At 41.9% G+C, this 26251-nt stretch overlaps 1 protein-coding gene, 1 non-coding gene and 1 pseudogene across 2 annotated transcripts in view; 2 read left to right on the forward strand and 1 right to left on the reverse strand.

Annotated features, from left to right (window-relative positions):
- The first annotated feature begins 9566 nt into the window (after positions 1-9566).
- The window catches only part of Sntb1 (syntrophin beta 1), a 231076-nt gene continuing 214391 nt past the window's right edge, over positions 9567-26251 (forward strand). Inside the window, exon 1 of the mRNA XM_005316196.5 lies at positions 9567-10505. Within this exon, the coding sequence (XP_005316253.1) occupies positions 9935-10505 (571 nt within the window). The 5' untranslated portion in view covers positions 9567-9934. The remainder of the gene's footprint in view (positions 10506-26251) is intronic.
- On the forward strand, positions 22810-25626 carry LOC110597844 (small nuclear ribonucleoprotein G pseudogene; annotated as a pseudogene).
- On the reverse strand, positions 25013-25162 carry LOC120883810 (small nucleolar RNA SNORA62/SNORA6 family). Its single transcript, XR_005726002.2, has one exon. It is a non-coding gene; the product is annotated as a small nucleolar RNA SNORA62/SNORA6 family (small nucleolar RNA).

The following is a 26251-nucleotide window of genomic DNA, read 5'->3' on the forward strand; positions in this document are numbered from 1 at the left end:
GACTCCACATCCCAACCTTTTTGACACACCGAGGTGGGGTTTGGGTCCTTAAAGCTCCAGAGAACCACATCTTTGGAGAATACAGCCCAGCGGCAGCTCTGAGTGGTCAGAATTCAGTGCCTCCCAGGCTGGAGTGGCTCACTGATTGGTCACATTCTGGCTTGAGGGGAAGAGGGCCCACCCCCTCTCCTTCTCTAGCATCGGGCCTCTGGAGACTGTCTTGAGCACCACTGCCCCAGTCGCAGCCTCTGCCTGCATCCCCAGGCTTCCGGAAGCCTCTTCTGAAATCTAGGCAAAAGTCCTCATGCTCCACGGCTCTCACCCCCTCCATGCCTGCAGAGTTGGCATAGTACAGACACTGCCAAGGTTTCCCACTGGTGCCTTCCACCTGATCCACAGCAGGGCAACTGAGACTATGGAGCAGAAACTGAGGCAGCCCTGGGCAGTGAGCCCTGAGGTCTGACAGGTACCATGGGCCCCTACATTAATTGTCTGCCCTCGAGGCCCTGGCTCTCTGGGCCTGTGGTAAGACTAGCAGCCTTAAAGATCTCTGGAGGTCATTCTTCCACTGTCTTGATGAACAGGATTTGGCTTCCTCTAATGTCCTCATGAAATGTAGCTGGGCCATACCCTTGACATTCTCTTCCACACTTACCCTTTCATTCCTCATATGGCGGGGCTGAGAATTTTTCAAACCTTTAAGTTCTGCTTCCCTCTTGATTATAAATTCCATTTTAACCCATTTTTCTTTCCTTGCATTTTACTCTAAGCAATGAAAAGAAGCCATGCAGCACCGAACACTTTGCTTAGCCATTTCTTCTGCCAAATATTCTAGTTTATTGCTCTTAAGGTCTACCTTCCACATAGCACAGCGTCATGGAGACTGTTCAGCCAAGTTCTTTGTACTTTGTAGCAGATGACCTTACTCCAGTTTTCTATACATGGTTCCTCATTTTCATCATGGCCTCTTTGGAATTGCCATTACTGTCAGATTTCTACCAACATTCCTATTATAATCACCTAAATAATGTCTGAAAATATTAAGGGTCTACCTGCTTCTTTTCTTTTCTTCTTGACTCATATCAGAATAGTCCTTTACAGTCCAGCCATCACCATTACCCAGTTCCAGAGCCACTTTTACCTTCCTGTTTGTTAGAGCAATACTGTACTCTACATCAATTTCTCCCTTAGTCCATTTTTGTGCTGCCATGACAAAATGCTTGAGAATAGGTGATATATAAAGAGCAGAAATTAATCACTCTCAGTTCTGGAAGCTGGGAAGTTCAAGATCAAGAAACCAAAAATTTTAGTGTTTGGTGAGGTCCCATTTCTCCTTCCAAGATGTTGCCATGTTGCTGGATCTGTGACAGTACAAACACCGTGTCCTTGTGTGGCAGATGAGATGAAAGGCAACTTCTTGGAAGCAGACACTGGGTCCTCCTCAGACACCAAAGGAGACTGTGACTTGATGTTGAATTAACTTGTTCCCGCCAGGTTTTTAAAAGGTTGCTAATCTCATTCATGAAAGCTCTACCCTTATGACTTAATCACCTCCCAGAGTCCTACCTCTTAATACTAACTCATATTGGGTCTTAAGTTTTCACAAGTGCAACATGTGAATTTATTTGGGGGGTGGGGTGTACAAACACCCAAATCATAGCAGCTGCCCAATTGCCTTTGTCTAGGCTCTCCATGCCATGTCTTTGGGCCACCATCTATTGCAGGTTCCAAAATTCCCTCATACATGACGAATCTAAAATGCCCCCACATCACCTCCTGACAAATCCCCTCACTTCAATGATCACCTAACTAACAGTCATGACCATTAATTTTGGAGTGAAAGAAACCTAGGAATTAGGCTTAGGTTTGAATCTGCCTCAAACACTTTTAAGAAGTGTGACTTTGTGGTACTTGACAATCCCACCTGCAAAACAGGAATGATAGTACCTGCTCACCTGGTTTCTATCTGAAATCAATGGCATATATTATGTACATTACAAGGACTAACAGTATAAAGGTTTAATAAGAGCTAGTTGTTATTTCATTGACCTTTCCTTGTCTTCCTAGTTCTCTGTCTGGTAAATCATCATAAGCCAGTCAATCTTTCTTTAACCTTTCTCTTTTATTTTTACACAAATACTAATTCTTAGCTATCCTGCCTAGGCTATTGAGCAGTCTAAGTTATTTTCCTACCTTCTGTTCACCGTACACCTCTGTCCCTACTGTGTGTGAGAGATCATGCTAGAGCACTTCAGCCTTTCAAAACCAACCCATTCCTCATTCTGCCACCAGCAGGCATGCACTCTTCCCTGCCCCATGATTAGGAGGAATGAATGGTTTCCTTGCACTTTTATGATAAATTCTATGGTAAGGTCTCCATTGGTCTACCATGAGCAGTTCTCATTTGGTCTGTTCCAGGCTCCTTTCCAAATTTGTTCCATCAAACATGCTTCTTTCTTCCATGATTGTCTTCCCCACTCTAACTAGAGGGCTTTGAGGGAGGCTGTCAATCATGGTGTCTCTCTGTGGCCACCAGAAACACATGTGATCCAAGCTAAGTCACCTGGGTTCTTTTTTTCTTTTGATTTCTCCTTCTCCTTCTCCTTTTCATCTTCCTCCTCCTTCTCCTCTCCTCCCCATTTCCCTCCTGAAAACCAAGCTGGGCACTGTGGTCTTGGAGCTCCCATCTACAGTTTTGCCTTGAACATGATGGAAGAATGAAGTATGCTAGTATCAGGTTCTAGTTCTACTTGAGGCAGTTTGTTTTGTGAACCAAAGCACTTCCCATTTGACATTAAGAATCTGTTGGAATACTGTCAACTGCAGCCAAGTCCTCTGAACAATAACACTCTCTTTTCACCAGATCTTGGTCTTACTACTTTCTCAAACTCATCAAAACTGGTCTACTCACTGAAGATAATCTACACCTCCTTTTTTTCCTGCCTTTGACCAAGTTTGTCTCTCTAATAGGAATGTATCTCTCTTCTCAAACTGAAGCCTGCCCATCCTTTAACATTAAGCTCAAACTCTTCCTTTTCCATGAAGCTTGATATTTATGCTATAAGCACAAGGAAGTACCCTTTTACCTGAATATCTAAACTGTATCATCTAACATATGGAAGAACCGAGATTATCTCATATGATTTACCAATTAGATCGTTCTTGTGATTTTTCCTATTTACCAAATTAGAATCAAGTTAAAATGCAATCATTTTAACAAATCCTACCCATTTTATAGGTGAGAAACTGAGGTTTAGAAGTGAAAGGATAGTTCAAATAAAAAACAAAACCCCAGTTCAGAATAGACCTTAAAGACATTTATGTTTAATTGATAATAGTAAAGAATGCATTGGTTAGGGGAAAAAAGTCTCAGGAACTTAATATATCTGGAAAGGTCTATGTTCTTAGACTTAAGGGAGTAATAGAAAATTACTAGAATTTGTTAAGCAATGATAAATAAAAAGCAGTAATTGTTCTGTAGTTTAAAATATTCCCAGGCAGCAAGAGTATTGAGTGACTCCCAGAGCAGTAGAAGTTAAGGTCCTTGACAGGAAAGGCAGTGTGGTGGAGGATGTGATATTAGGTGATTCTCGAAGCTTCAGTTAGAGTTAGGAGATACAGTAGTCTTCCTTATCTATGAGGGATATGTTCCAAGTCCTGCAGTTGGATGCCTGCATCCTTGAATGGTACTGAATCCTGTACATACCATGTTTTTCTCCTACACATACACATCTGTGATAAAGTTTAGCAGGAGGTTAATAACAATAACAATGAAATAGAATAATTATAACAATATGCTACAATAAAAGTTATATGAATGTGGTCTTTCTGCCTGATTTAACTGCTATGGGGTGGATAGCACATACAGAGTGGATACACTGGGCAAAGCATTGATTTGAGATGGAGCAGGATGGTGTTATTCAAATGTACAAACTGTTTATTTCCGGAAGGAATTTCCCATTAATATTTTCAGACTGCGGTTAACTATATGTAACTAAAACCATGGAAGGCAACATTATGGATAAGGAGGAACTGATGTAGAAAGGAAAGATGAAAAATCCTTCCAGAATAAAAAAGAATTTGAACATGGCCATACTTGTGGACTGAGTTCAGCACTAAGAGTGAACAGGGAGGACATCTGGGAGGGAACTTCTGGAGCAGGAAGGAGTGCTTCCTGTGACTTATGAACATAGGCTTTCAGGCTGTGCGGCAGCGTAAGGAAGGAAGTTTGCTATTTCTCGTGGACCAAGGGAGGAGCTCACAGAAGTGTCTCCATAACAGAAGTGGAGATGGTAGAGAAAGGAGTTTGAAGTTCCCTCACACATACATCCCTTATGATAAAGGTTCGCCTAGTTTAATAACTAACCTCTTTTGGAATCCGGAGTGGTTTTACCAGGTTATGAAATCATCATTTTGAATTTATATCATATTATTTTAAAGATGCATATGGATGAAATGTCAACTTCTCACTCCTTTCACCTTACACATGCAGCATGCTTGCCAGGCCGACTTGCTAAAGTTCCCAGTGTGTGTTGGAAGATCTGCCTCCTAGGACGTGACACATACATTGTATTCTACCGGTCTTTCCAGTGGAATCTAACCTGACAATTAAAAACTGACAAAATGTAACACCCCTTATGAAAAATTACTTAAATTTTTATCACAGACACTGACATCCTGGTCGAAAGTTTGTTTCAACAGCAGGTTGTTATGGAAGGAAAGTAAAAGGGAAATTCACTAAGTGAAGGCAGAGGAAAAACAACTAATTACTTTACAATCCAGCACTGAAAAAAAGTCTACACAGTGAGTAATAGAATAATTAATAATCCTAAATGAGTGAGAAATCAATTGACTCACCTGATTGACATGTTCACTGAGGGTCTGGGTGGTTGACTATCTAGTTTACAAGGACCTGCCCAGGAATATGCAGGTATATGCAATAAGGGTGTTTCCTGATGCTTTTTGCATGCTGAAGTACCTGTTGTTAGCCAACTGGGGCACACCAGAGAAGAAAGAAACTGCTCAGCCTTCTTTTGTTGATAGGCCATACCCCACCCTGGTTGTCTCAGTGATTTATCTTTAAAGAAAGAATCACTGACCTAGCATGATTTGGAATCTGAAGACTGAAGCCACCTCCTTCTGCCTGGGTGCTCCGTGTGTGTCAGTCTTCCTGTCTTCTCTGTATCACTGGGTATGCCTACCTCCAGCACTTACCTTAGTTTTCCTTGAGAGCAAGGACTCAATGTTTCCTCAATGTGTATTAACATTTTGTGAACCCTCCTTGGTCTTCTTTCATTCTGTTTTCTACTATACACCAGATACCCAAGAGCTCTCCATTTCTTTTTCACTATTCACTCTGTACCAATCTCTATTCTGTACTGGGGCAGCCCCCTAAACTTGCTCTATTCTTTTCTTTAAGAAGTCGTGTCAACATCAATGTTTATAGCAGCTCAATTCACAGTAACCAAGCTATGAAACCAAATTAGGTGGCCTTTTACAGATGACTGGATAAATAAAATGTGGTATATTTTCTTGAAATGGAATGGAACAGAATAGAATATTACTCATCCATAAAGAAAAATGAAGTTTTGGCATTTGCCGGGAAATGGATAGAACTAGAGACTATCATGCTAAGTAAAATAAACCAATACCCCCCTCAAAAAAAAAAAAAAACAAAGGCTGTATGTTCTGTCTGATATGTGAATACTAATACACAATAAGGGGTAGCGAAAGGGAAGAATAGAAGTTCATTGAATTAGACAAGGGGAATGAAGGGAAGTGGGGGATGGAAATAGGAAAGACAGTAGAATAAATTGGACATAACTTTCCTTTTTTCATATATGAATATACAACCAATATAACTACAAATCATATACAACCAAAAAAATGGGAAGTTATACTCCATGTATGTATAATTGTCAAAATACATTCTACTGTCATGTATAACTAAAAAGAAGAAATAAAAAATTTAAAAAACAAAAATAAAACACACAAAAAAGAAGTAGTGTCAAAAGTACAGTAATTGTACTTTCCAAATTTAAATTTTAGATCATGTGCTCTAACAAGTAGACATTTGCTTAGTAGGTAAATAGGAAGTAATATTTGAAACCAAGACTCTTTCAAAAAACCCAAAACACGTGGTTGTTGAAGCCCAAAGAAGATAAAGAGGACGGTCTGTGTTGTAATCCTATGAGGCCCCACCTTGGGTTGGTCCAGCCTCTGCCTCTAGTCTCCTCTCCTACGTTGTTCTTCCTCCCACAGGCTACCCCAGACATACTGACCTCATTTTGGTCTCTTGAATCAGACAGGCTTAGCTCCATCTTGATGCTTTGCACTGACCCTTCCTTCTCCCAGGTACCCTCTTCCCTAGATCTTTGCAAGACTTCCCTCTTCTTAGCATACATATCTCAGTCCAAATGTCATTTCACAAAAGCATTCTTGTAGTCTCCAACTCTAGTAGCCTCTTGCCATAGTCAATGTCCATTCTGTGCATTTGCTTTTAACCAAAAGTATGTGCATAAAATTCATCTCCACTTCTACCTTCTATCTGTTACAAACTTCATAAGGCAGGACCCTGCCGGTTTGTTCCCACATTTCAGCACCTACAACAGGCCTAGGACATGGTCAGCACACAACAAAAACTGCAGAATAAATGGACAACCCACTGTTCCTTCAGCTACACAATGCTCCATTGTCATGTATCCTCAGCCTCCAAGAGTAAAGACTCTTACTCTTGCAAGAGTAAGACTGTGAGACTTACTCTTGCAAGTCTAAGTCCTCCTAGACATCTGTAGGAAAATGAGTATCCCATGGGAAAAATGAATACAGGAAACCCGGTTTGGGGTGGGTGGGAAATGGCAATCAAAGATTAGGACATGCAGAAACGGAACAGGGAATGAGCTAAGTGTAAGAAATCTGGTAAAAGTGGGGCTTTTAGTTTTCTTTTCTGGAATATTAAAGTTGGACTGATAGTGAGGATAACCAGACTAGGCTTTGCCACAAACTCATTATACAGCCTTGAGTTTCAAATGTCACATTTCTAAAACGAAGAGGCATGAAATGTCTACAGTCATTTCCAGTCACCATTCTTTAAAAGCAAGAACCTATAAGGATCTAACATAGTTTAAATCCAGAATGTCCCTCCAAGTCCCTGGTGTTAGAGTTTGGTCTAAATTTGGTGCATTTGGGGAGTGACGGAAACTTTAGAGGTGGGGTCTAGTGGGAAGTCTTCAGGTCATTGGGTCACACTCTCAAAGGGTATAGTGGAACCCCACCCCCTCCACTTTCTCTCTTTCACTCCTGGCCAGAAGTTTTGTTCTTCCTTCACCTGTGGTGATTCCCTCTCAGGGGAAAGGCTGACTGCAGTGTGCAGATGACACAGGGCCTGTCGCTGATAGGCTTTGAATATTTTTAAGAGACTGTAGGACAATGGTTAAGAGTCTCAACTTTATAACTGGTTTCAAATACTGCCTCTGCCACTTACTAATTACCTGACCCAAGTGGGTTATTAAACTCATACCTCCACTTCTTCACCTGTAAAATGGGAGTGATAATAATAGCAAGCACCCCCAAGAATTGCAGGGAGGATTAGGTTAATATCTGTAAAGCACTTAAAACGGGGCTGTAATTATAATTCCACTGGCAAGGCCATCTCTGGCTAATGTGCATGCCTCAAGCCTAATAATACTCAACACTTGTCTCTCCTCATCCTGATGCAACTTTCAATAAGCAGCATACTTCTTCCCATGTAGATTTGCTCACACAGAAAAAAAAAAATGTGCCTATCACAGAGATTCTGAGAAAGTCCCATCCCAGAGCCTGCAATTTCTTATGGCAAATTGATAAATTACCTGTGGTGTGTCTGAGCCTCCCAAATTGTTTGGCCACAGAGGAAATATGTAGGCACACTGTTAATGGAGAATATGTGGTCTTGGGACAAATCGGTTTGGATTTCAAAATCTTCACCCTGGCATTTTAGTGTCCATCTCAACCTTAATGTTTTGGGGTAGAATGCAGAGTCCTAGACTCTGACTTCCCTGCATAGTGATGTTCAAAAGTCCTCGGCCTCTTAAGCAAGGGCCAGACCTGGCTGACTTTCCTCCTAATAGCAATACCAGCTGTCAGCTCACTGTTGAATCCTGTGCATCACTAAGGGATAAAGAGCCCCCAAGAATGCAGTTCCTGATGTGGGTACCTTTGCATGAAAGAATTAAGAGCTCTTAGAAAACCAGTGGGTATGAAACTACAGGAAAGGGGAGAGCTGAAAACAGAAGCATTAATCCCAGACCCACAGTGACACCCCCTTCTCAAGAAAACCTACAAATATTTTCAATTCATTATATGACTTTGACTGAGGAATACATTTGATTAAAAGAGTAAGTCATTCTGGAAAGAATACAGAACTTTTGATGATGATACACATCGGTGGAATGATACACATGTTCAGTAAGATTTGTGCCTTCAGACACCTTGCTGGGTTGAGTTCACCTTGAGGTACTGGCAGATCAGTGAGTTTTGTTTTGTGTTTCGAGAGCAGAGAAAGAGAGCACTCAATGGGAAAGGGAGGCATATGAGAAGTTTGAAACACTTTAAATGAACGATGAGACCTGCTTGGAGTCTCCAGGGACAACTTGAGAGATTCCAGGACAGGAGAAGTCTGGGATGTCCAGCTATGATATATCTTATGGTGCTATTTCTGGATTGGCCTAAGAAGGTAACCAAGAATATAATATTGTTACCTTGGGGGAAAAAATGCAGTTTTCAGATACCAGTAAGCAACTTATAAAAATGCTTTAAAGACAAGCAATTCCATCTGAGTTCTTAAGTAGGGTACTTCCTCTGTGGGATCTGGAAAAGAAAGAGAAAGCCCCAGAAAGCATTTGAACTGAGGGGTGGGGGATATAGGACAAAGTATGGAGTTCAGATTGGGCTCCAGTTGGAGGAACATTTGTTCCTGGGATCTGAGACAGTCCGCGATCTGTTGAAAACCTTGGGCAGACAAGAAGCTATCCAGAGCCAGATAGAAAGATGACTTAAGTATTAAGAAGAGGAGGGCTTAGGGAGCTCAGGTTACGCAGATATTTCATTCTGGGTGCGTGGGCCAGTTTCCCCTCTTGACTCTGGGACAGCCTAAGACTTGGTCTGCATCAACTGTCCTCGCAGGAAAGGACAGACACGGAAAAATTCTGCAGAAAGAGCGAAGCCTTGACTTGAAAAAGCCAGTTTGCGGAGACCTCAGTCTACCATACAACTGAAGGAATAGGGCTAAGGGTCATCTACAGGAAGGGTCTGAAAGGGAAGGGGACTAAGACGAATTCAGAGAGGGCACTGAGACAGGACACACACACTTGTCAAAGGAGAGGTGCGTGGGCCACGGAGAAGGGAGAGTTGAGAAGAAATAAGGACTCGGTGGGCAGGAGTGGCGCGGGGCGGGGAAGGAGCTAGGGAAGCTGTCCCTGCCGCAACGTGCGCTCCGTGGACCAGGTAGGAGGGTCTCCGGGCCGGCGCGTCGCTTGTGAGCGCAGAGACTGCGGTGGCTGAACAGGTGAGCGGCCGCTGGGCGGCGGGTCCCCGCCCTTCCCTGCGAGCGTGTCTCCTCCTACGGATTCTCCCCAGCACTTGGCTGTTCCGCGGCTCCCCTCGGTTTGGGGTTTTGCAGCTGGCAGCTGGCCTTTTCCCCTCCCCTGTCTCGGTCTCTCCTTGTTTTAGGTCGCTCCACCCCGCCCAGGATCAGGCGAGGGGGAACCAGCTGGGCTGCGCCTGCCAACTCGCGCGGAGTGCGTCTGCGAACTCCGGGAGCGGAGTCCCGCGTGCCGCCTGCTCCCTGCGGGACGCGCTCCTCTGGCTCCCACGGGCCCCGCTTTCTCCCCGCCGCAACCCTTCCCCACTTTTCCCCCCTTTTGCAATCACATGGCATTTTAAGAATGCCGGAAAGATGGCGGTAGCAGCGGCGGCGGTGGCGGCTGGGCCGGCTGGCGGAGGTGGCGGCCGGGCTCAGCGGAGCGGTCTTCTGGAAGTTTTGGTGCGGGATCGCTGGCATAAAGTTCTGGTGAACTTGAGCGAGGACGCCCTGGTTCTCAGCTGTGAGGAGGGCGCTGCGGCGTACAACGGCATCGGGACTGCCACCAATGGCTCGTTCTGCAGGGGCGCTGGGGCCGGGCACCCGGGTACCGGAGGCGCGCAGCCCCCCGACTCGCCCGCGGGGGTCCGCACAGCCTTCACCGACCTGCCGGAGCAGGTGCCCGAGTCCATCTCCAACCAGAAGCGCGGCGTGAAGGTGCTGAAGCAAGAGTTGGGCGGTCTGGGCATCAGCATCAAGGGGGGCAAGGAGAACAAAATGCCTATACTCATCAGCAAGATCTTCAAGGGTCTGGCGGCCGACCAGACCCAAGCCCTGTATGTGGGTGATGCCATCCTGTCGGTGAACGGCGCAGACCTGCGGGACGCCACCCACGATGAGGCGGTACAGGCGCTCAAACGAGCCGGCAAGGAAGTGCTGCTGGAAGGTAAGGGGTTAACGCCGCGCGTGCCGCGCACACCTACCGTCTGCCACTCGCAAACACACTCACAGGCAGCCAGGTGTCCTTACACCCCAGGGCCAGCGGTGTGTGTGTGTGTGTGTGTGTGTGTGTATATGTGTGTGTGTGTGTGTGTGTGTGTGTGTGTGTGTGTGTGTTAGGGCCAGTGGATCAGGGTGGCCTCAGCATGGAGTTTTGAGTTTTGACAACTTTCGCCCACCTGGGTACGACTTGTCCTCACTCCCAGGACGTTACAGGCCTTGACCCAGGAGTAGGTACCTGAAAAGGCAAGGAAAGCTGGGTTTCTTGACCGGCTCCGGTGCTAAATGCATGTTGTTTCATTTTTATCAACAGTCGATCTGAATTCAGTGTAGGGATTGGAAAGTGGAACAGCACACGAAGAGTAGACGGGATGTTAACTGGACCAAGTTGCAAATCAGGGCCATTGATTAACCACCGCGAACCTGATAGTTTTCTCCTTTATCAAAATGTCCCCCTCAGAAACCTGGGCAACCCAGCCTTGAAGGGTTGAATGGAATCATAAAGGAACCAGAGAGAGGTGGCAGTCTTTGAATGCTAAACTCCAGCAGTCCTTCCCCACATCCCTCATGCAAATAGGAGACCGTGGGGCTCTGCCTTGGGAGTAGTGCCAAAGACTGGGAAATGTGTTGCAGTTAGGCACGAGTTCCCTTCCACTGGCCCGTGTTTGGCCGGTCAGTCTGGATTCCAGGTTCCTCGGGTGGAGAGCTGAAAGGATTTTTTCTGCCTGTGTTTTCTGGAGCCTTTTCAGAGTGGTGTGGAATCAACTTTGCATTTGTAAAGTTTCTCCTGCATGTGAGGAACCTTAGAAACTCTCTCTCTCTCTCTTAAGGTCTGATGTCTTTAACCCCCTAATTATTGACTGTGAATAGAATAGGAAGGCCCTTTTATACCTATTGGAGGACATGTGGCTCTATGTGGGGAAGAAGGGCAGGCAGGCTGGTAATTACTGGTAATTTCTCCTTTCTCCTATAGCTGCATTTCTCTCATGTGATCTATTATTCTCTTTAATGCTGTGGGTATTACTGTATGGACCCTAATATCATGTAGTAATTCTATTTCTATAGATTGAGTTGTCCTGAAGAGGGGCTTTTATTTAGTTATGGTTCTCTCTTGAGCTTAGGTGCTCAATGACATGCAGGCAGAGTGGATGAATAAATGAATTCATAGTTTCTGAAACCTATTTCAACTGAGACATTGTGATATAGTAATTAATTTAAGACCCAAACTAAGACTTTAAGTAAATTTAGTTGCCACCTAATTATGCTGGTGTGTGACACAGAAGGTTCCAAGTCAGGAAACTTTGCTAGGTGTGTGACAGCTGATGCAACTCCTGATCTAGAATACAAAGAGGGTTTTTCCCCCTTATTTGTCTAGAGGATTTTGTGATCCTGGATCCAGAAAGTATTTGCTTTGGCTTGATGATTAACATAAGTAAACAGGAAAAAAAAAAGTTTTCTGGACTCAGTGTGCTGGTTTGGGAGAGAAGAGCCACTCGGACAAGGTAGGATCTGGACAAGTGCAGTTTGGACTGTAAACTGCTGGGTACATGCTCAGCCTGAAATACCTACTGATATCCGGGCTAAGAGAGATAAAAGGAAAGTCTTTTTTTTTTTTTTAGTTTAAACATTGTCCTTTATTATGTCCCTTCTTTATTTCCTCTTCTAGTTTTCTATTTAATGAATAATGATTTGGGAAAGAGGTAAAAAAACAAAACAAAACTTCTCACCAGAAAAGAGAAAAATAAATAAATACAAAGGAAAAAGCTGATTCTGTGTAGTTAAAATTAAACTTAGAAAAATAAAATAAATCAAACAGCTGTGTAGTTTTCTTGAGACAGCAACCAAAAACTGAAGTTTTGCAAAACCCCTCACATGACATTTTCAGAACACTGCCATATGTTGCAGGCAGGGCGTGTAGAGAAGACCTGGGGCCTTCTAGAAGTGAACAACTTTGGCTCAGTGTGGAAGACTTTTCCCAGCCCAATTTTTAAGAAATTGACTGCTAAGAAGAGATACAAATGCAGGCCTCTCTCAAGAGACTGTCTCTTGTTTGGTAGGTCCTACAGTGTCCGGAATGTGATGGTCATGGTCATACTTCAAGGCACACATCAAAACCCTCTCTTTTGTAGCTGGCTTAGTGCAGAGATTCCCAGTTGAGGAGATTTGTTAGAACCACCCTCAAAGCTTCATTAAAACACACACCTCATATTCTGAATGCAGGGTCAAGTCTAAAATTTCTACGAGGGGCTTTGGGAACGTAATCTGGTTGACTAGAGCACTAAGGGAGATTTTTAAAGATATATTTTTATGCCAAATATACAGTTTTAGTTTGGTTTTATTTTATTTTATTTGAGTTGAGTTTTGGGGGATTAGTTTAGTACTCCACCCACCATCAGTGTGCACCGTTTCTGCACATGCGCCCCCTTGTGGAAAGTTACTACCTCTACTAGGAGAACATCCTGCAAAGTGAAACCAGGAACAGCAAGTTTCAACCCAGCCATTCTAGTGCTAGATTCTGCCACAGAGTTATATCTTCTTCCCTGAATCTTAGTGCCTTCATCTGCAAATTTGGAATAAGGAAACTGCAGGGCCTCCTTACTTCACAGGTACTTCCTATGGAAGAGAATAAAGGGACTACATCAATGCCTGCTGAAAGTATTTTTACAATTTAAATGAAACAAACAGGAAACTGTCCCTTCTAAGGAGCAATCCTTTCCTTTTCCTTTACCGGAGTTTATATTTCTTAACTGAAATTGAATGGTAATGCTGGAAGAGATCATTTCTTTGGGGGCCACAGGATTTAAACAGAATCTGAGGATCAAGAATCATGATAATAACTCACATTTCTTGAGCTTTCTATAATTTATTTGCATTTATTCATGATATACTTAAAGTAATTGTGTAAGGCCAATACTATTGTTGCTCACTTTATAGAGGAAACTAAAATTTATGAACCCTAGGTTATTGGCTTAAAGGACCAGGAGCACATCAGAAGTCTTGGTCTATGTGATCTAAAAGTTCATACCTTCAACCTCTAGGCACACATGGCACTATGCACTAGAGCCAGTTGAAGCTATTGGGCGCCTGGCATTTTGCCCCATTTGCCAGATATGCTAAAGAACTGAAGACTATCCTGAGCAGGAAGCTGGAATGGTACAGAATACTCCAAAGGAAGGGGAGGAAAGGAGGATAAAGTCTTAAAATCTGGATACAACACGTGTCTGGCCATCATAAGGAAGCTGCTATGGTGTGGCCCACTATCACAGAGAGACAAGGTTGAACACATGGCTAGTGTGGAGACTAAACTACAATTCAGATTTCAGTAGCAAACAAAGTGCCAATTAAGCCATTGGCTACTAAGTACTCATTAGACTTAGGATCAGAAATTTTCATACCATGTACTCATTTCTCATGGAGGGGATCAAGGACCCCACAATCAACCATGCAGGTATTGGAACCTATAATTCCAGGGCAGTTTTCTCATAGACTGCAATGTGACTGGAATATTCTGCGGATGGGCAGGGCACACCTGCATAAGTGTCCTTGGCAGCTCTGTGTATGGGAAGAGGTTTTGCTCCTTAGTTGGTTTGTAAAATAGTAATTTGAAATATGTGTCAACTTTTTATAATTGAGACAATAATAAAATTAATTATTCTGTAACTTTGTCAAGATTGAGTTGTTCAGAATGTTCCAGAAGATTCATGTTGAAGTGTGGAGGTGGGGCTAGACAACGTATCCCTGGGTCCAAAAGGCTCCCATGGAACTGGATTAGAAAAAGTAAAAACTCAAAGGAGAAAGCCAGGGACAGCGCTAAACATGAACTGTCCACGGGGTGAACGTTTAGTTCTGCTCCAGGATGCTTAGGTCACATGGAATCTCCTTTTTGTATCACTTTCTCTGGTGGTGGAAGTGGGGGTTGTGGAACAGGAAGATGGGGCTAACCGGTGGACAGTGTTTTTTTGTGGCAGGATTGGAAGAGAATGTCATCTTTGAGGAATCTTACTTTGTTTAAGCCATATAGATTCTTAAAGAATACTCAGATTCTGGAATGAAAGTCTTGAGGCCTGGGTTTCATTTTTTAACAAGTTACCAAATTTGTTTGGGCCCTGGTTTTCTTCCTTGAATAGCTGGGTGTAGCTACCTGTAAATCTTATTCTCTCTGAATTCAGATCCAAAGCACACTTTGAATAACAAATTTGTTAACATCCCTTATACTATCATGAAATAAATCTCATAAATAATAGAGTATGCCTCTAATTTAAATTTTAAAATAATGTAATCTCGGGCTGGGGATGTGGCTCAAGTGGTAGCGCACTCACCTGGCATGCGTGTGGCTCTGGGTTCGATCCTCAGCACCACATACAAACAAAGATGTTGTGTCCACTGAAAATTTAAAAATAAATATTAAAAAATTCTCTCTCTCTCTCTCTCTCTCTTTAAAATAAATAAATAAATTAAATAATGTAATGTCCCAACATTAACATAATGAGGAAAGACATTATTTCTTTTTAAAGCAGAATGTCAATAGATAAATACTACACTAGAGGTATTAATGAGCAAGTTCCACATTAGCACCTCTATGTAAAAGTCATCCTTGGTGCACACATGAAAATGTGACAGGGGTGTGTGGGTTTTTTTTGGAGGTCTAGCAAACTATTTCATTGTGAAGGACTGCCCTGGGATGCCCAGGATCCCTGGCTGCCATCACTAAATTCTAGAAGTGTGATACCTCCTCTCCAAATGATAATCACACATTGTTCTAAACACTTTGCATGGATTCACTTCAATCCTCACCCAATGCGCTTGTTGCCCCTGTTTCATAGATAAGAAAATTGAGGCACAGAGAGGTTTAAGTCTCTTGCCAGAGACACATGGTTACTGCTAAGTCTTAGATTCCAACACCGACCTTAGATTAGGGATGCTTGCCTCCACCTTGTTGATCAGGAAAGTGAAGCACCAAGAGGTGAGTGATTTGTCCTAATTGAGTCTTATACTTTCTTCTCTGGCATATTAGTTTTCTATTGCTGTTATGACAAGGTACCAGGAACCCTACTACTTAGAATACAGATGTATTATCTTACAGGGATTTTTTTAAGTCACAAGTCATACAAAGGTCTTACTAAACTAAGCCAAATGTGTTTGGCTGCATTCCCTTCTGGAGATCCTAGGGGAGAATCTCTCTGCTTTTCTAGAATTTCCAAGGGCCCACGTGTTGGCTCATGGCCTCTTTCCTGTTTTTTTGTTTTGCTTTGTTTTAATTTTTTAGTTGTAGTTGGCCACAATATCTTTATTTTATTTATGTATTTTTATGTGGTGCTCAGGATTGAACCCAGGGCCTCGCACATGCTAGGCGAGCGCTCTACAGCTGAGCCACAATCCCAGCCCCATCCTTCCTGTTTTTAAGACTCCAGGGGTAAGTGGAATCCTCTTCACATCTAACTACTCCTACGTCTTCTTTGGCTGCTTTTTCTATTTTTGAGAACCCTTGTGATGACACTGGTCACACCTGGATAATTCAAGATAATCTTCCCATGTTAAGGTCAACTGATTAACATCCTTTGTGTCCATCTTCCACTTTAGTTCACCTTTACCATGAAAGGTAACTTCTTCGAAGGATCTGGAGACTAAAACATAGACATCTTTGGGAAAGAACATTATTATTGAGTGTCAAGTCTGGTTTGCTGAATCAGTAACACGAAGAAAGTTCCCAGGTAGTCCTTCCAGAATCTACTGCACCTCTGTAAATAATCTCTTCCTTGCTCCTCAAAACGTTTCTCATTCATTCACATATATTCCCACCTGACAAGTCATTTATTGAGTGTCTTCTATGTGTCATATGCCACTGGGACTTCACCCTCAAGAAGCACCAATCTAGCCAGGCACAGTGGTGCAAGCCTGTAATCCCATGGCTGGCGAGCCTAAGGAAGGAGGATCATGAATTCAAAGCCAGCCTCAGCAAATGTGAAGTGCTAAGCAACTCAGTGAGATCCTCTCTCTAAATAAAAATATAAAATAGGGCTGGGGATGTGGCTCAGTGGTCAAGCCGACTTCTGTGGATGGACGGACTCGCACTACCATCTCCCTGGGTTCACAGGAGGAAGTGGAAGTGCCAGAGAGCAGGCGACTTACCTGAGGTTACCTTGTACATGATGGAGCTGGGAGTCAGGTGGCCCAACACTCCATCAAGGTTGTCCTGCTGTGCACTACACAAACTCAAGACATCCTATAGTGGACAGCGGGAACCCAAGAGGTATATGCCATGGCCCCTGATTTCAGGGAGCCTAAAGTAAACTAAGGAGGCAGCCATCAGACACAGGGTGTGAAGCCCTTGAGATTGATAATGACAAGCCAGTGTAAGTAGTGATGAGGAGTAGCGTGAACCCAGCAGATAGCGCAGCACCTGCACACATTAGGCTATTAAAATGTTAGAAAGGAAATGATGTAAAGGCAGATAGATGGAAGGAAGGAGAGAGGGGGAAAGGGAAGGAGAGAAGGAGGGAGGGAAGGAGGGAAAAGAGGGACAGAGAGGAGAGGAGGGACAGAGGGAGAACAGAAGGAAGGAAGACAGAAAAGGAGGGAGGGAAAGAATCCTGGGACTAGTTTCTTCCTTCCTTCCTTCCTTCCTTCCTTCCTTCCTTCCTTCCTTCCTTCCTTCCTTCCTTCCTTTCCTTCTCTCCCATCACCTACCACTCACCCTGCTTTGCCACAGGGATAAACACTTGGCATTGGATAATGAGAATTACACGTGGCTCTGAAGAAAGCAATATAGATGTGCCTGTATGGATCTGAGAAGCATTTGCTTAATACAGACCCATCTGAAAGACAGTTGAAAGTGGAACAAGATAAGACTTTAAAAGTTCAAGAAAGAATGTAATTATCCTTTTAATGTTATTTTTATGACCACCCCTCCTGCTCCCCTCCCCATCTACCACCCTCTGTGGCTCAGGTCCTATGAATCTGAATATGTAAGAACACTCTTTACCTGAGGAGATGAAAACTGTCTGCTTGGATATTTTAATTGTGTCTTTTGTAAGCGTACATATGTGTGTGAGGATCCAGACCATCTTCCTCCAGTGAAGCTGATGGGAATGGCCCTTCAACTCCTCATTTCTGCTGTGGTGGGTGATGGTCTTCAGGTTCAGCCATCCGTTTTAGCAGTCGCCCCATGGAGTGTGTATTAAAAATAACTCACTGCATGCACACAGCTCCATATTTGTGAAAGGCATCTAGCTGAAGCTACCAGTGGTCTGCTTGGAAAATTATTTCCTTTCAGCTACTGGCCTTCCAAGCATTCCATTTCACGTGATGCCTTTCGAAGCAGTTAATGTTAAAGAAAAGCCAGAAGTTCCCCTGCATTTATACCAAGTGTTTTATGTACCAAACCTCATTACCCACTTCACTGGCCTTGATCTATACTAATGCTTGCCTTCAGCTCTGGCCTGCACAGTGAGACTTCAGCGGAAATATACATTACCCACTATGAGGTCAGTGTTCTAACAGACCCATGGAGATGAGCCTCACTCTCTGTGTGGGATGGACGAGATAGAAAAGTTCAGTATGCATGGTGATTGTAAAGGAAATTAAAATGATGATCCATGTGTGAGCTCAGTACTTTTTAAAACAACTGCTCTTGTGGTTGCAAGCATTGATCTTGGCATGTTGATAAGTGCGGAAATATTTGTCTAAAATTTGACTGGTTGTTGAGTATGGCTGCTTTTAACAAATCCAGTTTATTTGCATTGCTGTGCAAACTGCCATGTTTATTTCCATCATTGTTTTTTTTTTTTTTTCCCCTTTTCTCAAAGCAGTAAGCAATACACATAGTGTGGTGGCTTAGAGGGTGGACCTGCGATTCACTCTCTCTAGGCTGAAATTCTTATTCTACCTCTTCCCAGCTGTGGGAGCTCATTGAAGTTACTAAACTACAAGCCTCTATTTTTTAACCAGTAAAGTAAATTTCCTCTTCTTGGGTTTTCTGTAAGGAGTAAAGTGATTGTGTATAAAAAGCAGTCAGCTCATTGCTGGAGCTGAGTGAAGGCTTCACAATCACTAACCATGTAATATCGCACAGCACAAACCTAGCTAGGGATATTTTCAAATAGAGGGTTCAATCACGGAAGTTAAAGGGTTTAATCATATGTTGAAAAAGGTCTTTGGGAGCCTGGCGTGGTGGCACACGCCTGTAATCCTAGCAGTTTAGGAGGCTGAGGCAGGAGGATCTAGAGTTCAAAGTCAGCCTCAGCAAAAGTGAGGCACCAAGCAACTCAGTGGGACCCTGTCTCTAAATAAAATACAAAATAGGGCTGGGGATGAGGCTCAATGGTCAAGTGCCCCTGAGTTCAATCATGGTACCAAAAAAAAAAAAAAGAAAAAAGAAAGAAAAAGGTCTTTTGGGGGTACATGAGACAGTTTTGAATTTGCCATATTAGGGAACAGTATAATGGCTATCCCAAAGGGATTTCGCTTGCTTTGAAGGGAGAGGAGTATGATCCCACATGGGTGTGTTTTGTTGATGATTTTTAGTAATATCACATGTTTTCCATCAACCAGACCACAGTGTAGGCTGCTGTGGGTTTTGGTGGGCAAATGTAAAATTTGTACTAATATGCTGATTATGCAGGAAGTTGCAGGAAAAAAAATGTTTTGTAAAGGAAAGCTAGGAGGCGACTATTTAAACTACACAGCCAAATGCAAACTTCTGTGAAAAATTGTAGGAATGTGAAGATCTTATTAGCTAAAAGAAGCCAGAATGTTTCTTTTATTAAAAATGTAAATTTACATAACTGTTTTATGTAAATTTACATAAATGTACTTACATAACTGCTATTAAACCAGTATTATACTTCCATTTTTTTATTCTGTTATATAGTACTGTGTTGTATGGAATCCAAGAGATCATCTGGTGGAAGATATATCATGTTTATGTCCATGTAAGAAAAGAAAAAAATAATTGTCTGAGAGGGAGTCAAGTAGGAGGGCTGCTTAAAGTTAGGGTGTGAGGAGGCTGAACCTTCAACATGTAGGAAACACGGAACAAAAGCCCGTCACACAGAATACACAACAAAGAAACTTGGAAGTCTCAAATCTGGTATTGATGGAAGGAAAAAAAATATTTCTCTTGAGATTTTGAAAGGCAAATTCGTTCTAATAAATATTTAGGTTTGAATTGACAATGTCATTGTGCATTTGGAAAAAAAAATGTTTGTGCAGATAATTAAAAGCAGTCTCAGGTGAGAAGAGCCCTGATTGAGGGACAAGAGCAGTTGTCAACACTCTGAAGGAAATCAGCTTCCATCCAAGCCTCCAGTGACTTCGTGATGCCAGCAGCACGAAAGCTCATTTTCAAAATCAGAGATGAAAACTATACACAACAGAAGCACTTTGAATTGATTCAACATGGTGTGTAGGAACTATGCAGTATTATTGGTACAACAAGTATTTCTTTGATGGGCCTTTTTTTTCTTTGATAGGTTGAAGCAAAAATCTATACTAGAATGAGATGAAACTCAAGTTCTTCTGAAATACAACAGTGCAGAGAGGAGACAGGAGCAGAGGGCTGGGTTACATTCCTGCAGATTACAAATGCATTTTACAAAATAATAAAGAAAATAAGTATACAAGTATGAGAAAATGCTGTTGCAGAACTTATAGAATGACCCAAAGAGAAGGCTTAAAGTATATTGGAAGTTAAAAGGAAGGTTTTTCCCGAAGAAGGTGACTTAATATAATAAGTGTTATGGTTTGGATCTGGAATGTTCCAAAAGGCTTGTGAATGAGCAGGGGTGAGATTTTGAGCGCAGCAGTGGTGGAGCTTTGGGGAAGTGATGATTAGATTCTGGGGGTTCTGGCCTCAGCAGAGGTAGGTATTCAGAGCAGAATGGACTATGAGAAAGCTGTGGGAACTGTGGGTGGTGGAACCTTTTTGGAGGGAATGGGACCTGGGGGGGTGCCCTTGATACTTTATCTTGTCCCTGACCCCTTCCTGTCTCTCTTTCTGCTTCCTTCATGACAGCCTCCTCTGTCACACATTCCCAGGTCCAAAGCAATGGAGCCAGCTGGCAGTGGACTGAAACCTTTGAAACCGAGCCAGAATAAATCTCTCCTCCTTTAAGTTGTTCTTGTCAGGTATTTTGGTCACAGTTGACTAACACAGTAGGGTTATATAAGCAAAGTGAAATATAAAATATAGGTAATTATTTGACTATTTGGGGCCCTGCATTTCAAACACTTTCATCTGAAGCATTCTTTCATCTATAATGAAAATCAAGGTTAATGATTTTTTTCATTTTTGCTTGTGATATTCCTATATTTCCCTCTGTTCTCTACTTCAGTTCTAAATTTTTTTCTGAATTAACATAATATATGCTTGTAGCATTCCTTTGTCTACCTTTCCTCGCACTCTCTCCTGCCTTGATGTTGAGAGTCTGTACCGTATCTTCCGGAACACAAAACTTAGAATATTAAAATAAATCATAATGTTAATAATATTTTAAAATTAGAATATACATTTTACTATTCTGAGTATTATGCTCATACTACTATTTCTTGATTTATCAATTCTAGGCATTATGGACCAAGCCAATCAATGTTTATAAAATATCGACCCTGACAATATTGTTTCATATTCTAGTCACATAATATTGTATGATTAAGTTTCTTGGAGCTAGTAACTGCTTCTCATTTCTATTTGCTTAGTTTCTTGAATATTTTTTTAGAAAAAAATTAAAATATCTGTTATTTTTCTTCTTCCAAGTGCAACAATGGATTTATCAAATTTCTAGCAATAATTTTTTTCCAAATACTCATATATATCACATAATCTACCCATACTGTTCATTTTTTTTTCTTGAAGCCCTAAACTATTCCCTCTTGGGACCTCTGGCCTGAAGATCTTATACCTCAGTTCTGGGCATTTTCTTGTACAATTTCTTGTCTCCATTTTCTTTGTTCTCTGTGTGGGGAAATCCTGTCAGTTATATCTTGGATCTCCTATATTAACTCACCAATAAACTGATTTTGTTGTTGCCTTATTGTTTTCTTTCCTCCACCTTCTCTTCTGTTTTTATTTTTGCTCTCTTTTTTCCCCCTATGGAGAATTACTATATTTCTATCTATCACTGTTGCCTTGATGTTTTTTCCATTTCATCTATCATACAGATCTCTGAGTTTCAAAACTACTTTCTTTGTTCTCTCATTGCTCCTTTTTAATATAGCATCCTCTCGTTGCTTCGTGGATGCCCTATCTTTTCTTGTCTCCTGAGCATGTTACAAATAGCTTTTGAAGATTCTTTGTTTGCACTAGTATTGACTCAGGCATCCCCAAGTTCTTTTCTCTCTTCTTCATTCTTGAGTGTGCTATGCTTATCTGATGATTTCATCTCCTTGGAGATTTGTTTCATCTTTGTACACCCTAAGAGTCAGAGTTTGTGTTGAGGATCTAAGTGCCAGAAGTTTATTTGAGATATAATTCAAGGAAACACTGGGATGGAATGAGGACATCAGACAGTGAAGGGAATGAGCTCATATTGAAGGCCCCACTATGAGCCACTCAATCTCTCTAGAACTCAGCATATCCCAGTGGAAGGCTATGGAACCCAGGTACACCTTACTAACCAACTATCCATTCATGTTTTCATTAAGAGATGCTTCCGGGACATTAAGTCTGTGGTACTTCTGGCTAGCATCTCAGTGAGGGTCATGTGCACTACCAACTAAAAGATGTCCTCAGGCAGAGAAGTACAGTTATTCCCTGTCGACCAGCTTCTGCATGTAGAACTGCGCACAGAGGAAGTAACATATAACTTAAGGCTTCGTCATAATCACATTTCCCAATCTAAAAGTGGTTAGAGGAAATTGTGGTGAAAGAGGTATGGTGCACAGTGCTAAATATGTTTTCATTTCAATCTGTTGTAAAAATTTGGTTCAGAGCAAGATTGAGTATATTATCCTGGGAAATTTTGCAAGGCAATAATTCGAGCCACCTTTACCAGCTTCTTAATTTTTTTGAATTTTTAGCCAGCGGAGAATCATTCAGATCTTGTTGATAGGTATTGAACAGTTCTTATGAGTGTAGAGAGTACTAAGGGAGTTTGTTTTTAACAGCTTTTTCATATCTGTGACCAAAAGACCTGACAAGAACAATCAGAGGAAGAAAAGTTTATTTGGTGCTCAGTTCCAGACATCTCAGTCCAGAGGTGACTGACTCCATTACTCTGGGCCCAAGGTTAGGCAGCGCATCACGGTAGGAGGGCATGGTGGAGGAAAGCAGCTCAAAACATTGCCACCAGGAGAACATGGCTCCCTGGTGAGCAGAAAGAGAGCTCACTCTGCTCACCAGGGACAAAATATAAACCCCAAAGCCATGCCTCCATGCCTCCCGCCACTCCCCATTCGCCTACAGTTACCACCGAGTTAATCCGTGTGTGGATTGATACACTGATTAGGTTGCAACTTGCATAATCTAATCACTTCACCTCTGAAGATTCTTGGAGTTTCTTACACATGAGCTTTTGGGGAACACCTCATACCTAAACCATAACAGGAGCATTGTGTACTTCAAAGTTCCTCAACCTCAGCACTCTTGATATTTGGGGCCAGTGACTCTTTGTTGGGGATAAGGGGAATCCTTTGCATAGTAGGATGTTGAGTAGAATCTTGGCTTCCAGCTGCAAGTACCATCTTTTCCTCTAGTTTTAATCAAAAAAAGTGTTTCCGGACCCTGCCAAATGTCCTCTGGGGGACAGAAGAGCTCCCACTGAGAGACACTGGTGTATAGCCTATCGCACTGGTTCCCAAAGTTGGCCACACCTTGGGAAGCTTTAAAAACCCTCATGATGGGGCTGGGGATGTGGCTCAAGCGATAGCGTCCTCGCCTGGCATGCGCGGGGCTCTGGGTTCAATACTCAGCACCACATAAAAAATAAAATAAAAATGTTGTGTCCACCGAAAACTAAAAACTAAATATTTAAAAAAAAAAAAAAAACCCTCATGATGAATCCTTCCCCAAGAGATCCTGGTTTTAGTTAGTCTTGGATTCATTTAGGGCATTAGGAGCTAATCTTTCCCAGTTATTCCAGTGTATGCTCAGGCCTGAGAACCATTGGCCCAAACTGGCTGTGATGTGGTCAAACACTGACTGTGGAACAGTGAAGAGTGCTGAGACCTGTTGTTAGTGGGCATGAGTAGGTCTGATCCAAGATGGACAACTTACAGTACTTGTTGCCACATACTGTGATTCCTTTTCTCTTTTGCCTAGAGTCCCTGTCTCTTGTGGTTTGATTTGTCTTGATTTGGATTTTGGAGCACACATAGACATTAACAGTGTCTCTCTCTTTTGTTGGTACTATTCCCATTACATGTCCACAGGGGAACTATTAAGTCACAAAGTGACAGTCAAAAGCTACACATGGAGCAGAGTAGACAAACTTGCTTTGGAAACTTGTACCTTTGGCTCACCTATGCAGGCCTCCATTTTCTCATTGATAACACAGGGGAACAAAAGCACTTTCTTTAAATGGTGGAAGACATGTCCAAGGAATATTGTGAGGATTTGACCCCTTTATGAATTTTATGATAGATGAATGTGTGGAGATGGCAACTAGTATGCAACAGAACAGTATTGGAATGGTGGTAATGCAAGGAAATAGTATCTTCATGTTAGAAGCCTTGGAACAAGTGTAAATAATGGTTGTTTAGCAGAGAAATCTTTGTCCCTTCTCCACCTGTTTAACTATGACATAAAAATCGGGTCATGTATATTTTTATTATTAAACTTTTTGTTAAATAAAATTTTATTTATTTATTTTTGTGGTGCTGGGGATTGAACCCAGAGCCTTATGCAAGCAAGGCAAGCACTCTACCAAATGAGTTATATCCCCAGCCCTAAATAAACTATTTAGTAGCCAAAACAAGCACTGATAGAGAATTTAGTGTAGTATCTAACATATCAAATTCCCAGTGGGTTTGCTATTATTATGATCTGTTTGTCATTTTGCACTTGACTGTAAGCTTCTTAGAGAAGGAGTCAGTCAGGTTTTATATTTAACACTTCAGTGAAATCAACAGAATGAATTACCCATTGGTAATTGTTGGTTATTAGCAATGGCCTTAACATAGCCAGGTTTGGACAAAAGTAAGAAATAAGTGGATTTGGTTAGCGAGATTTATTGACTATAAAATAATTTACGTAGCTTTGGGTCAACAACTACTCAAGAATGTCTTTAGACCATGGGCCTTCATTATATCAACCCCTGGTTGAAAGGGAACCTGATTAACAAAGTTGGGTGCACTATACCTATCCTTATTTATTTTATTTTATTTTTTTGTACTAGGTGTTAAATTAAAAGCCTAGAGTAAAGTTAAATACACACTCCACCAGAGCTACACCTCCAGGTGGATCTTTTAAAAACATTTGAATTGGCTATGCCAATGGGACATTCTTTGATAAATTTGAGTGTATGTGGCAGTGAGTACTATCAACTCCAGTCATAGAGATAAACTCTACTGGTGTTAGTGAAAACTCTGCTATTGATGTAGCACACTTCTGACACTCAGAAGTTTACTGGCCAAGACTGGCCTCTGCCCTGAGTTTTAATAGTGTGCACTCTGATCCTTATTTATAAACTAGAAAACCAGAGTGTTGATATGGATGTCCTGGTTTCAAAATATTTTAAACATGTAAAACTTTTATTTGTATTTTATTTTATTTAAAATATAAATATGTTTTATTTATATTTTATTTCAAATTATAACTGTGTCACAGAATCCGTAGTTCTCATTTTTCCAGTAAAGATACTCTACACAAATTTATCTTTGCCTCATCTATGACGTGACTGAGCTCCTGTTTCGCTTATGATGTTTTTTATTCATGTCTATCAGAGGAAAACTAATGCAACTTTATATAGTTATTCCAAGTCCTGAGTTAAGTTGTGTATCCTTCAGAAAATGCCCAGTAAGACTGGAAGAAATATCTGAAAGAAAACATTTTTTTAAATGGAATCTCAATAAATAAATAGTCTGTAAAATTCCATCCTCAACTATTTACTTTCTCCTCCTCCTCCCCCTCCTCCTCCCCCCCTCCTCCTCCTCCTCCTCCTCCTCCTCCTTGTCTTCTTAAGATATGAAGCTCTATATTTGTGCACATATATTGTAAAATTTACTTTGGGAAAATGGAAAGTTTGTCTGAAAAAATTGTAGAGACAGATCAGACATACAAAACGCATAGAACACTATTTGCAGCTTTGCTAAATGATTGCTACAAATAGTAAATGCCATACAGACATGCAGAGAGGAACCCTGAAAGCCAGCACAGTAAGGAGTATTGTCGTGCAGAGCCTGGGCCTGCAGTGGATGCAGAATAGCCCATTCTTGCTGGTCAGTGCCCGTTTCAGTGCTGTGTAAAATCCGCGTGCTTCCCACACAGAGTGGTTTTAATTTAAATCCCTCTGGAGTCCTCTCCCACCAGGTTGGAAATGTTAGACTCCCCAGGGCAGATCCCAGGTGCCAGGAGCCTCCCACTTCATGGGCACTCTGTTTCAGTTTTCGTACCCAGACGTGTTCTATAGATTGTTGGCTCTCCTCCTACTTTCACATATTTTACTCTTACTGTAGGTAGAATTTGTTGCCCCGATATTCATATGTTGAAGTCTTAACCCTCCTAGCCCAAAGGTGTTATCAACTGACACTTCACAAACT

Source organism: Ictidomys tridecemlineatus, chromosome 7 (assembly GCF_052094955.1).
Source record: "Ictidomys tridecemlineatus isolate mIctTri1 chromosome 7, mIctTri1.hap1, whole genome shotgun sequence".
Lineage (NCBI taxonomy): Eukaryota > Metazoa > Chordata > Mammalia > Rodentia > Sciuridae > Ictidomys > Ictidomys tridecemlineatus.